The sequence below is a fragment of the Pteronotus mesoamericanus genome, unplaced genomic scaffold, assembly GCF_021234165.1.
Source record: "Pteronotus mesoamericanus isolate MK-2021 breed Mesoamerican mustached bat unplaced genomic scaffold, CSHL_Meso_final scaffold_167, whole genome shotgun sequence".
NCBI lineage: Eukaryota > Metazoa > Chordata > Mammalia > Chiroptera > Mormoopidae > Pteronotus > Pteronotus mesoamericanus.
Window position 1 is genome coordinate 21,349,006 of NW_026555308.1, and position 12,342 is coordinate 21,361,347.

Genomic DNA, 12,342 nt, shown 5'->3' on the forward strand with positions numbered 1-12,342 from the left:
TCTTGGTCCTTTGCCACCTTCTTGCCACCTTTGAGGCAGGTCATGGTGCCTGCCACCCCTTCCCCACACCCTGCCACCAAAAGCTCTAGAACTCCTTGTTTCTTAACACTGACAGCGAGCCTCTCCATTCTGTCCTTTCCAATCAATAATTTCCCACCACACCCTTGGGATATGTATAGTACCTTATGACCTGTATATTACATATCCAGCATATATATTATTAACTGTATAATAAAATGTCACTGAATATAAAAAGTTCCTAATGCAATAATATAGAATAAAGAAGTTAGACACAAAAAGAGTACATATGAAGTGGCCCAGTTCATTTGAAATTCAAAACCAGAGACCATTAATCTACAATGATATGGGTCATGAGAGTGGCTATTCTTGTCCGAGGTTCTGACTGGGGACAGCGTAAGGGAGGCCTCTAGGTACTGGAAATGTTCTGTATCTTGATCTTGACAGTGAGTATATACAAAGTGTACATTAAGTGTGTGGTTAAGATTTGCATACTTTTTAGAAGTTATACCCCAATTTGAAAACCTAAATAATAAAAATACCTTTTTTTATTCTTAGCCTCTTTCTTTAATTATTATTATTGTTTATTCTATTACAGTTGTCCCGATTTTCCCCCTTTGCCCTCCTCTGCTCAGTCCACCCCCACCCCCACAGTCAATCCCTACATCATTGTTCATGTCCGTGGGTCATTCATAGATGTTCTTATAAATATCTTTTAAAAAGAGAGAGATTCAGAAAGGTTGTGTTGCAGCACCAGTCCTTTCCGTTTGGGATCTGTAAGGTGTGAATGGGTACCCGGTCTCTCTGTCTCCACCCCTTCCCCTTGGATGGCCAAAGCAAACACCTGAATGTTACTGTTATCAGAGCTGGCCCAGCAGAGGCTGCCTCCCTGGTCCTGTGATGTGGTCCGGTTTCCACGTGATTCCAGGTGACCTTGAGGATATGGAGGTGTTGCTGGGAAATGGGAGGAGGAAAGGGGGTGAGATTAGGTGGTGAGAAGGCACCCAGCTGTAGTCCCCAGGTCTCCACTCCCGCTGTTCCATCCTGGGGAGAAGAAGCCAAGCCACTCAGGTCAGTAATGCTGTTCTGAGGCCTTGGTGGGAGGCTCAGCGGATCCTGAGGAGCCAGGTATTTCCATGTTGGGGGCCTGCTGGGTCTGCTGCCACCTTCTACCTCAGTGCTTCCAGCTCAGTGCTCCTCCTCTCTCAGAAGCAATCAGTTTTTCAAGGGGGATGGGTGAGAGATTAAGATACGGCTCTCCTAAGTCCCAGACTTTTCAGAACAATTTTGTTCTAAAACAACTCTCTGCTTTAGCATGATCTGGGAGTGTCTATTGTAAGTGGAGATTTCCAGGTCTCACTGGAGATGTGTGAAGGGATGACTCAGGAACCTCTACTGTAACTATGATTCCAACAGCTGCTCGCCAATTCGAACTCTTATGTAGAAGGTGGGCAGGACCTTTGCTTGTTTTTGCTGTCCAGTTCTAGGTCAGGACACCTGCTGAGGCTGGAGCTTGCATTATTTGTGTCACAAGTCGCATTGCAGAGGTTCCATTTCATATTTACTTTCAAACCCGAGTTACAAGAAAAACAAACAAACCCAAACATGTAGAATCATACATCTTGAAACGACTCCGCCCCACCCCCCATTTAAGCCCTTTGTTTTAAAGATGGGAAACAGGCCCAAGATCTTAGGGATTCAGGACTGGAATCCAGGACTGGAGTCTATAAGGCCCTCTAATTTCCAGAGGCCATTTCCAGGGGGTTGGAGGCAGGCTCAGGAAGTCGCCCTGTGTTACAGCCTGCACCGTGGATGGCGGCGTGGCAGGTGAGCATGACCGAGCTGGAGGACCGACTTCAGTGCCCCATCTGCCTTGAGGTCTTCAAGGAGCCCCTAATGCTGCAGTGCGGCCACTCCTACTGCAAAGGTTGTCTGGTGTCCCTGTCCTGCCACCTGGACTCTGAGCTGCGTTGCCCAGTGTGCCGGCAGGAGGTGGATGGCAGCAGCTCCCCGCCCAACGTGTCCCTGGCGCGGGTGATCGAAGCCCTGCGGCTTCCTGGGGACCCGGAGCCTAACGTCTGCGTGCACCACCGGAACCCGCTCAGCCTCTTTTGCGAAAAGGACCAGGAGCTCATCTGCGGCCTCTGCGGCCTGCTGGGCTCCCACCAGCACCACCGGATCACTCCCGTCTCCACCGTCTTCAGTCGCATGAAGGTGGGCAGCGAGGCTGCCGGGGGCGGGGACCCAAGCAGCCTGGGGGACCCATGGAGTTCAGCCCCTGCGCTCTTTGGCGCCATCACTCTGCAAATAAGGGTCGACTTGCGTTCTCTCCAGTCCTGTCCTGGAGCAGAACGCCGGAGCATTCCTTCGTCCCAGAAGTTCTGAGCAGGTGCTGGGGATTACAGCCATAGACAAGATGGACAGCGCCCTGCGTCACGTGCTAGCTCTTCCCCTGCCTCATTTTTCTTGGAATGCTCCTGGGACTGCACTCTCAGGCACAGGAGGAGAGGGATTTCGTTTTGTCCCCAGGGGTATTTTAGTGTCTGGAGCTGTGCCTGGCACACTAAATGTTCAAAATGTGTTTGAGGAATCAACAGATTCCTGCCCTCCTGGACCTTTGCCTCAGGTCTAGCAGATCATTTACGATAAATAATAATTAACAACGAGACCATCTTTGGTTAATATGTTGATCTAAGGTGTAAGAAGAGTGGGGTTTTTATTGTATTTTACAGATGAGGAAACTGAGGCTCAGAGAAGGTAAGTGTCTTACCCAAGACCATACTGCTTGTCAGTGACAGAGCAAGGACTCAAACCAAGCCCAGTTTTCTTTCCACCACCAACAGATCAAGAAAGGGCAGGAAGGACTCTTGGAAGCGAATTATTATAGGGTATGTGGCCTGGTATTTGAGGGAAAGGGGGCATAAATGTGAGGAATGACAACATAAAAGTGAGGCAGCCAGGAAAATAAAGAACATGGAGATCTGCAGGCAGGGGGGGCCCCTGTAAGCTGTTCCAGAAGTTTCCTGGCTGAGTGCTTTGGGCAGCATTTCTTTGTTCCTTGAATCCTGAGGGACAAGTAGGAAACATGTAGGGGGCCAAAAAGGTCACCCACCAGCCCCTCACCCCCCACAGACATTTCCTGGGCATCTAATCTGTGCTAGGTACTATGCTGGTGCTATGCTGGTGCCATGGTGCAGTAGTGGGCAAGAGGTTCACCCTGCCCTGGGGGAGCTTACAGTCTGGCGGTCTGACAGAGTCCCATGTGTTGGGTGCTGCCATTCAAGTTAAGTAGTCTCCATGTGAGACTATTTGGAACATGGCTCCTGCATCATCTCAGGTGGTCAGAGAAGGCTCCCTGGAGGAGTAGACTGCTCAGTCTGCTAAGTTAAGACTTGAACCACCAGAAGGGCTTGATAGGAAAAGAAGGGTGGTAAAGACATTCCAAGTATAAAGACAGCATGCGCAAAAGACCAGGAGGTAAACAGCATGGCACATTGAGGATTTAGAAGTTGTTCCATTAAACTCAAGGGAGAGTGAGGTGGGAGCCAGATAGGGCAGGTGAGGTAAGCAGGGGCTGGGTCATGGAAAGACCTGTGTGATGCGTGTTGAGATTTGTAGTTTATTCAGAAAACCATGGTGGTGTAGCGGTGGGCACTGGAGTATTTTAAGCAGAGTTGGGATGTAGTCCTATCCCTCTGCTGAAGGGGTAGATTGGAGAGTGAAGCTGGAGATAAGAGATTGGGAGTAAGAGTCTGCAGAGTGATAAGAGAAGACCCTGATGATGCCCCAAGGAGCACCAGGGTTTAAGGTTTGGGTACAGAAGGAATCTTGAAAAGAGGGCAGAAAGAATCAACAGAGGGAGCAGGAACACTGGCTGAATACAGCCTTCTGGAAATCAGAGGGACAGAGCATTTTAGTGAGAACATTACTTGTGTGAAATACCTGCTGAGAATTGAAAAGAGTCTGTCAGCTTTAGCAGTAAGAATTCATTTCCTTGGCAAGAGAAATTTTAGGGGTGTGTGGAAGGAGGAAGCCCAATTGCAGTACAATGAAACTGAGCCCACATTTTATTAGCAGATGGCTGCCCAGGGGAGAAGGGAACACTTGGGAGCTTGTCATTTCTGGCAAGGAGCCAGGGCTCAGCTTGGGTCCTGGTTTTGGATCTTTTTTTGTGTTTTGGTTTTTTTGTGTGTGTGATCCCAAGGCTTTTCTGTGTGACGTGACTAATTTACATTTCTTTACCAGATCCCCAACATGTATTGCTGTTTACTCCTGTTGATTGAGATCTTGAGACACTTTATCTTCATAATTGTGTTTGCTCTCACTGTGTCTCAGTTGCTGAGAAAGTATTTGTCCTCTCTCTCTCTGCCTCATGAGGGTTACCATTGGAATGCCCTTTCTTGGGCTGCTGTGAGATCTGATGCCTCCTTATCCAGAGCAAGGACTCGGTGTCCATTTTTTCTTCACCCACATCCCATTCTGAAAGGCTCTTGCAGCTGACTTCTCCTTAGGAACTTTCTAAGCCAGAGTCTGTACACTTCATGGGCATAAACCCACAGGACCCCGGTCAAGAGGTGCAACTAGATGGTGGTCTAGGTGGTCCTGCTTGGATCCCTAAGAATAGGTGAGATTTGGGGCTAGGGCAGCCCAGAAGTGAGTTTACTTCATCCTTGGGAACCCCTAAATCTAGGCTGGGCTCAAGCCTGCTGGGGGTGGATTCAGCTCTTCATAGGGTGTGGGGACTTACCAGGTATAACCTGGGCCAACACATGTACCACTGGCCTCACTTGGGGACAGCCCTTTTGTAATGACCCAATCAAATAGCCACTCATTCTGGACCTCCTGGTGCCTGGAGTTTACGTGTCAGCATTCCATGCAGAGAGTATTGGCTTCAGACTGACAGTCACTTATCTTGGATGTTGTGTGGTGAAACATTTAGCACCTCTCTCCATGTCTTGGAGAGGGATGAGTTGGAGTTCCTTTTCTGTCTGGGAAGTCCCTACCATCAATGTGGAATAGTCTCGAATAATCTTAACTAGTTTTAGGTCAAGGGCACCAGGGTAGCTCTGGTGCCTATACTGGTGCCACTGGGAGAGCTTGTGGCCATTGGGGTGCTCCCTTGAAGGGTGAGCCCCTAGGAGCTAAGATGGTAAAGGGGTCGGCTACTCATGGGGCCATGGCACCTTGCCTCCAGGAGGAGCTTGCGGCCCTCATCTCTGACCTGAAGCAGGAACAAAAGAAGGTGGATGAGCATATCGCCAAGCTGGTGAACAACAGGACCCGGATTGTCGTGAGTGCCTTCTTCCTCTGCCCCTACACTGGGATCAGCCACCTTCCCTTCCCTACAGAGCCCAGGGCTAATTTGTCCTGCACAGGAATCCATGCCTCCATATAAAGCCAGCATTCAAAGCATTCCAGGGGAGGGCGGGGAAGGTGCAAATCTTCTCAGGGGAATTCAACCCAGTTGTCAGGACTGTCTCTAAGTTGGCTTGTGTCCCCCATGTCCTTGGGACTGAGATAACCCAGAACCTAAGTCCCAGAAGTAAACAGCCCAAAGCGTTTGACTCGCCAGCCCCGTCTCGTGTGTCTGCTTGACCTTGACAGTCTGTGTGGAGCCCGCTTAGTGCCTCGCAGCACAGGCATGGAAGGCCTGAAGCTCCCCTTGGCTGTCTGCTTTTCCTCAGTGAGGGCACATTGGGGCTGGGAGGGTGCGGAGCTGAGGCCCTGTAGGTAACTGTGAAATGGCAGCAGTATCCCCTGATTACCCTTCACCCTTGAGGGGGAGGTGGCATTGCTCCACTCAGTGGATACACAACTCAGGGTCACCAGGGAATCCTGGCTGTATCATTTTCAAGTCTGCTCTCTTGCGGTCTTTCAGACTCTCTTCAGTTGTGGAACCCTGTGATAAGGCAAAGTCTTACTCGCACACTTAAGACAAGTAAAAGTAGAGCCAGAGCTTTGAAATGGGAACTGGGGGCCCAGCCTCTGCCCTGCCACTGCTACCCACTCCCATGGTACCACATGGGACCTCCAGGCAGGAGTCAGCCCTGGGACTCAGGTACCAGGACCAGCCCAGTCATCTGTCAGGCTCTGGAGACATGGAGGTCAGCCATCACCACTCCCATGTGGCTCCAGCCATGACAGGCCCTGTCTGTCCCTAGAACGAGTCTGATGTCTTCAGCCGGGTGATCCGCCGGGAGTTCCAGGAACTGCACCACCTGGTGGAGGAGGAGAAGGCACGCTGTCTAGAAGGGGTGGAAGGTCACACCCGTGGCCTCGTGGCCTCCCTGGATATGCAGCTGGAGCAAGCCCAGGGCACACGGGAGCGGCTGGTGCAAGCCAAGTGTGTGCTGGAGCAGTTTGGTAATGAAAATCACCACGAGTTCATCCGGGTGAGTAGACAAGGGAATGTCCCCCATGCCAAGGCGCCTGGGGCCTCAAGAAACTCTTTTGCATAGCCTCTTCTGTGCCCTAACCTACATCTCTTTTGTCTTCCAGAAGTACCATTCCATGGCCTCCAGGTAATACTGTGGGAGGGAGCTCTCAGTGTGGGTCTGGGGGCTGTAGGCATAAGCTTCTCTTCTCTCTTAGTTCTTCCCTTCAGTTTCACCAGTGCTTCAGGAGCAGCTGGCCACATCTGGCTCTGTACTGGGGCCAGGAAAAACAGAGAGAAGTCATGTCCCTGGCTTCAGGGGTTTTGCAGACTTGTGGGAGGCGGACAGTGAACTACGGCTACATCACTGTGGGTACCTAGAACAATACAAGCTACAGAAGTAACAGAGGAAGAGGTCACTGTCGGGGGAGACTGGCAAAGACAGCATATGGGTGGGATAGCTGAGAAAGGAGAGAACAGGAGTTTGCCAGGCAAGGAGAATAATGTGAAAGGGCAAAGTTGTATGTGGGCTTGGGAATATAATAAGTTCAGTATAACTGGACTGTGAAGTAAGAAACAGGAAATAAGGTGGAAGAGGTGGGCAATGGCTAGAATGAGACCCTGACACCTGCACTTGGGCTGGTGTGGAAAGGGACTGGATCCATGTTCTAGTCCCAAGAAGTGAACAATCCATGCAGTTCCTGAGCTTTCCTCAGACCCTGTTTATGAATCTCCTCAATTTCTCAAGTTTTCTTTTTACTTTTTTAAAAAATTTACTGACTTTTAGAGAGAAGGGAGAGAAACATCAGTTGTTTCACTTATTTATGTACTCACTGATTGTTTCTTGTATGTGCTATGATTGAGGATCCAACCTACAACCTTCGTGTATCAGGACAATGCTCTAACCAATTGAGCTACCTGGCCAGGGCTTCAAATTTTCTTTAGTCTCAGGGACAGTTTGATTAGGAGCATTGGCTTAAATAAATGGACAGAGAATATGATTTCTTCTGTACCAGGGTCACTCAGTACAGAGCAGTGGTTCTGAAATGTTATTGTGCATCAGAATCCCCTGGAGGGCTCATTAAAACACCATCACTGCGCCCCAATGATCAGTTTCTGATTCAGCAGGTCTGGAGTGGGACCCAAGGAAACTGGTAATTCTAACAAGCTTCCCAGGTGATGCTACTGGTCTAGGTCTTGCACTTTGAGAAGCACTAATATAGACTATTTCCCCTCGCAAGAAGGAGGCAGGTCCTCCGAGAGGGGAATAGAGGGGAGGAAATGATGGGCATCTTGAGTGCAGTCTTCTGAGCTGTGATTGTCTGACTGGACTTGCATATGGGTGAGGCAGCTCCATGATTAATGCAAACGGTTGCCTCCAGAGCAGAGCTCCAGCAGGCCCGACCTCTGGAAAGCACATTCAGCCCCATCTCCTTCAAGCCAGGTCTCCACCAGGCTGACATCAAGCTGACTGTGTGGAAAAGGCTCTTCCGCAAGGTTCTGCCAGGTGAGGCCCCAGCCCATCCTAGTTCCTGAGCATTGCCAGTATAAGATACGGAGAACTGGGAGGGAGGCTTGCAGAGGCTAGTGGTGAGAGCACAGGAACGGGTTCCAACAAACAGCTTGAGTGAAGCTCAGCTCCATCTCCTACTAACCAGGTCAAGTTGTATAATTTCTGGGCCTCTGTTTCCTCACTTGCAGATGGGCTATTAATGCCCACCTTGCTAGGCTGCATATTTACAAATAAATATGTGTATAAATGTACCTGTTACTCTGTCAAGAAATACTCAAAGGCTTCTAATAAACTCCATTATTGGCACATAAGGGAGATCAATCAATAGGCTGATTTCATCCAACAAAGACAAAAACAGGATTTATATAATAGAAAAAGGGGGAGAGAAAAACTATATTCTCTGCACCATGAATGTTGTTTGCACAATTTTGGTGTAAACTGATTAGCTGGCAGCTAGCATAGAGGTCAGTTAGGAGTTTGTCCTTGAATAGGCTGCTAGGGTAGCAAAGAAGACAACCGCAGTTGTTACAGACTCTCCAGAAAACCTGGGGAGTTTAGCTGTGGACCACACATGGCAAGCTTTCTGCCAGGTCCCTCCATCCACACCTCTGCCTTAGGCAGGCCTGCACCATGTCCCTTGCTGGAAGGCCTCAGCTCACAGCTGTTTATCTTTTCCACCCTTCAGGCCTCATTCACATATCCAGCAAACATCCTTGGGGTGCCTCCTCCGCCTGGTCCCATCTATGCCCTGAGGACACAGAGATGAGCCACTGCAGTTCCTCCTCTGAGGAGCTCAGGGCCTCCAATCAGCCTCCCTTGGGGCAGGGTCTGCTGCCTTCTGTGTGGCTTGGAAACATGTCTTCTCTGATCTTCCCTAGCCCCGGAGTCTCTCAAGCTGGATCCTGCCACAGCCCATCCTCTCCTGGAGCTCTCCAAGGGCAACACAGTGGTGCAGTGTGGGCTCCTGCCCCAGCAACGGGCCAGCCAGCCTGAGCGCTTCGACTACAGTACTTGTGTCCTGGCAAGCCGGGGCTTCTCCTGTGGCCGCCACTACTGGGAAGTGGTGGTGGGCAGCAAGAGCGACTGGCGCCTGGGGGTCATCAAAGGCACAGCCAGTCGCAAGGGCAAGCTGAGCAAGTCCCCAGAGCATGGCATATGGCTCATTGGCTTGAAGGAGGGCCGGGTGTATGAGGCTTTTGGCTGCCCAAGGGTGCCCCTGCCTGTGGCTGGACACCCCCACCGCATTGGCATCTATTTGCATTATGAGCAGGGAGAGCTCACGTTCTTCGATGCTGACCGCCCTGATGACCTGCGGCTGCTCTACACATTCCAGGCTGACTTCCAGGGCAAGCTCTACCCCATCCTGGACACATGCTGGCATGAAAGGAGCAGCAACTCACTGCCCATGGTGTTACCACCGCCCAGTGGGCCCAGCCACCTCACCCCTGCACAGCCCACCAAGCTGTAGGGGGTGTTCAAGGGGCTGCCTGCTCACAGGCCCTTCCCCCCTGGGCATGGGGACTTGAGGGGGTTCTCTTGGGTCCAGCGAGCAGAGGTTACATTTTTACTGTTTGGGAAGGTCTTCATGCCTGTGTTTCCCTAGAAATATTTAGTGATTAAGGAGAAAAGGACCATAGTCACTTGCCCATCAGCCAAGGGCATGTTTATTAATCTATTGTCAGGTTATTAACCTGCTTCTTAACCAAGAGAACTAGGCCTTGGTGTCCTGGGGCATCCCTCCTAACCATGCTCGTGGCTTACTCTTCCAACTGAGGGTGGATACATTCCCATACATAATTTTTCATTATCACTTAATGAAAAACTTTAGGACTTAAAATAACTTTAGGACAATAAATTTGCCACTTTCTTGCTCTTTAAATGATTCACAAACATTAATTACTGTACAGAATCGCTTTATGCTCTGGTCTCCAACCTCTGGTGGGGCTTGAGCTTGCTTCCACCCATTGCCCACTAGTCTGTGGTTAGAGTCACATAGGTTCATATAGCAGTTTCCATCACTGCTCTGTCCTTACAGACCACTCCTCTGTTGGACGAGATGGAAATGACACTACTCTAAAGCAGAAGCAAGTCAGGGGCCAGACGGGGTGCAACTCATCCCTGAAAGCTGCCATGCACAGAGCCCATGTCTGTTCATGGTGAGTCTGCCCCTGGCCACAGATGATGGTGTCCATCCAGGCCAAGGATGGGACAGCTGTATTCTCTCCCAAGGATCTGAAAATTGGAAGATAGAGAATGGTAGGGGCCCAGTTACCTGGGACCTGGTGTTGTAGAGAGCTCTCCAGCCTTGTGCAATTGAGGTCTGACAAGCCACCTGAGGGCCTTCTATGGGGAAGAGCTCCACTATGGTGCCCTGGCATGTATCCACATAGGCCATATGGGCAAAGGCTTGACTGGCAGCCTGAGTGACCCTCCAGGAACAGGAGAAGATAAGAGGCTTGTGAGGTGCTACCTCAGGGCCATGTCCACCTACCTGCTTATCCCATGAAAGACTCAGGAACCATCACCTCCTAGGCTCTGATGATTTTCTGTTCCATCTCCCTCCAAGTAGAGTTGCAGACTGTAAAACAGTTTAGCTGAGTCTAGAATTGGGTCCTAAGCAACAGGATATCCCACAACTCATGTTGCAGTCATCCTCCTTTGGTGTGTGCAACAAGGACCAGCTTTGGCTAATTTTCCTTCTTCCGCTGTCTATGTAATAAACTGTCGGAATCAAATTGTGCTTGTTGTATCTTTACTGGCTGAATCTGTCAGGCCTTGGTCTTGGTTCCTACATCCTTGACACCTTTCAGACCTGATTTTTGGTTATGCAGCCATTCCTTTAATCCCGGGACTGGGCTGAAGAATGTCGCTCCTTTATATCCACTCTCCAACCTTCATCCTACTCTGTGTCCTGGGAGGCTGTCCCCGATGGAATGCAAAACTGGCTTCCTGTTGGGCTCAGCTGATGGGAGGGACTGGCAGGAGATCCAAGGGCAGGAGAGGGGGTTTGAGGTATTTATTTTCCTGGTTTCCTGCCTGCTGGGGCTATGGGCTGGCAGCTTCCCTTTACTTAAGACTCCTGGCAGGTGGCCCTCTCCTTCTGTTACTCTTCCCTTGTTCCTCAGCCCTGGCAGTGAGCAGTGCTGCTGCTAGTCCTGAGTACTGACTGCTCCAACCCCTGTAAGTTCTCTTAGCTCTGACCAGTCCCTTCTATAAAATGTCCTCAATTACTCTTTTGTGTGCACCTTTCTGCCTCCAGCCAGACCCTGACGGACACAATGGCATACTTATGCACCCATTTAATAAACTGTGTGGCTAGCCAGAGTTAGTGTTTGCAATCACAAGATTTTTGAAAAATTTAAAAAAAAAATTCGCCCTGGTTGGTGTGGCTCAGTGGACTGAGTACCAGCCTGTGAACCAAAGGGTCACTTGTTCGATTTTCAGTCAGGGCCCATGCCTGGGTTGCAGGCCGGTCCCCAGTAGGGGGTGTGCAAGGGGCAACCACACATTAATGTTTCTCTCCCTCTCTTTCTCTCTCCCTTCCCCTCTAAACAAATAAAATCTAATTTTTTTTCTCATATAACCACAACACAAATGTGTCAAAATTAGGAAATTCATATTGATAAAACACTTTTATCCAACCCACAGACATTATTCAGATTTTATTGTTTGTCCTACTTGTTCTCTGTAATATTTCAGGCCCAGGATCCAATCCAAGATCCCCTGTTGCATTTCAGTTGTCATGCCTCTTTAGCCTTCCTTCATCTGGATCAGTCTTACCTTTTTTTGTCCTCTCAACTTTGACATTTTGAAGAGATGGGACTAGTTATTTTGTAGACTGTCCCTCAATTTGGGTTTGTCTGATGCTTCATTAGCTTCAGGTTATGAATAGATGGCAGAAATACCCCAAAGGGCTATGTCCTCAGGTGGCAGATTTGTGACTTTTTCCATATTGGTGATGTTAATTTTGATCACCAAGTCCTGGACATGCCCTCCAAGTCTCTCTGATGTAAAGTTACTATTTTCCCCTTTGTTTTAAATAACTAACTTGTGGGGAGATTATTTGAAATTATGTGAATATCCTGTTCCTTATAGTAATTGATAGCTCTTGACTGAATCAAATTATGATTGTCAGATACTGATTTGTAAACTCAATCACTCCTTCTGCATTTATTACTTAACATTATACTGTAAGGGTCTTTCCTCCTCCCTTATTTACTTCTGTCAATATGGATCCATGGATTCTGATTTTATTCAATGGGTTATAATCCATTGTATCATGATTTATTTTGATGCTCAGATTGTCCCAGATTTGGCCAGTGGGCACTCCTCCAAGCTGGCTTCTGTGCCTGTCATTCCTTGAGCACATCCTTACTTCTGTCACAAGATGATCCATGCTTACTCACCCAGCCCCAGCCCTAGACTCAGCTGTTTTGCT

The 12,342-nt window shown here is 49.3% G+C and overlaps 1 protein-coding gene across 1 annotated transcript; it reads left to right on the plus strand.

Moving 5' to 3' along the window:
* The first annotated feature begins 1,687 nt into the window (after window positions 1-1,687).
* Window positions 1,688-9,372, plus strand: TRIM50 (tripartite motif containing 50). The gene is given in 7 exon segments (XM_054589737.1): window positions 1,688-1,762; window positions 1,765-2,232; window positions 5,213-5,308; window positions 6,180-6,410; window positions 6,517-6,539; window positions 7,774-7,898; window positions 8,783-9,372. Coding segments are annotated over 7 exon segments (1,608 nt in total).
* Window positions 9,373-12,342: the final 2,970 nt, after the last annotated feature.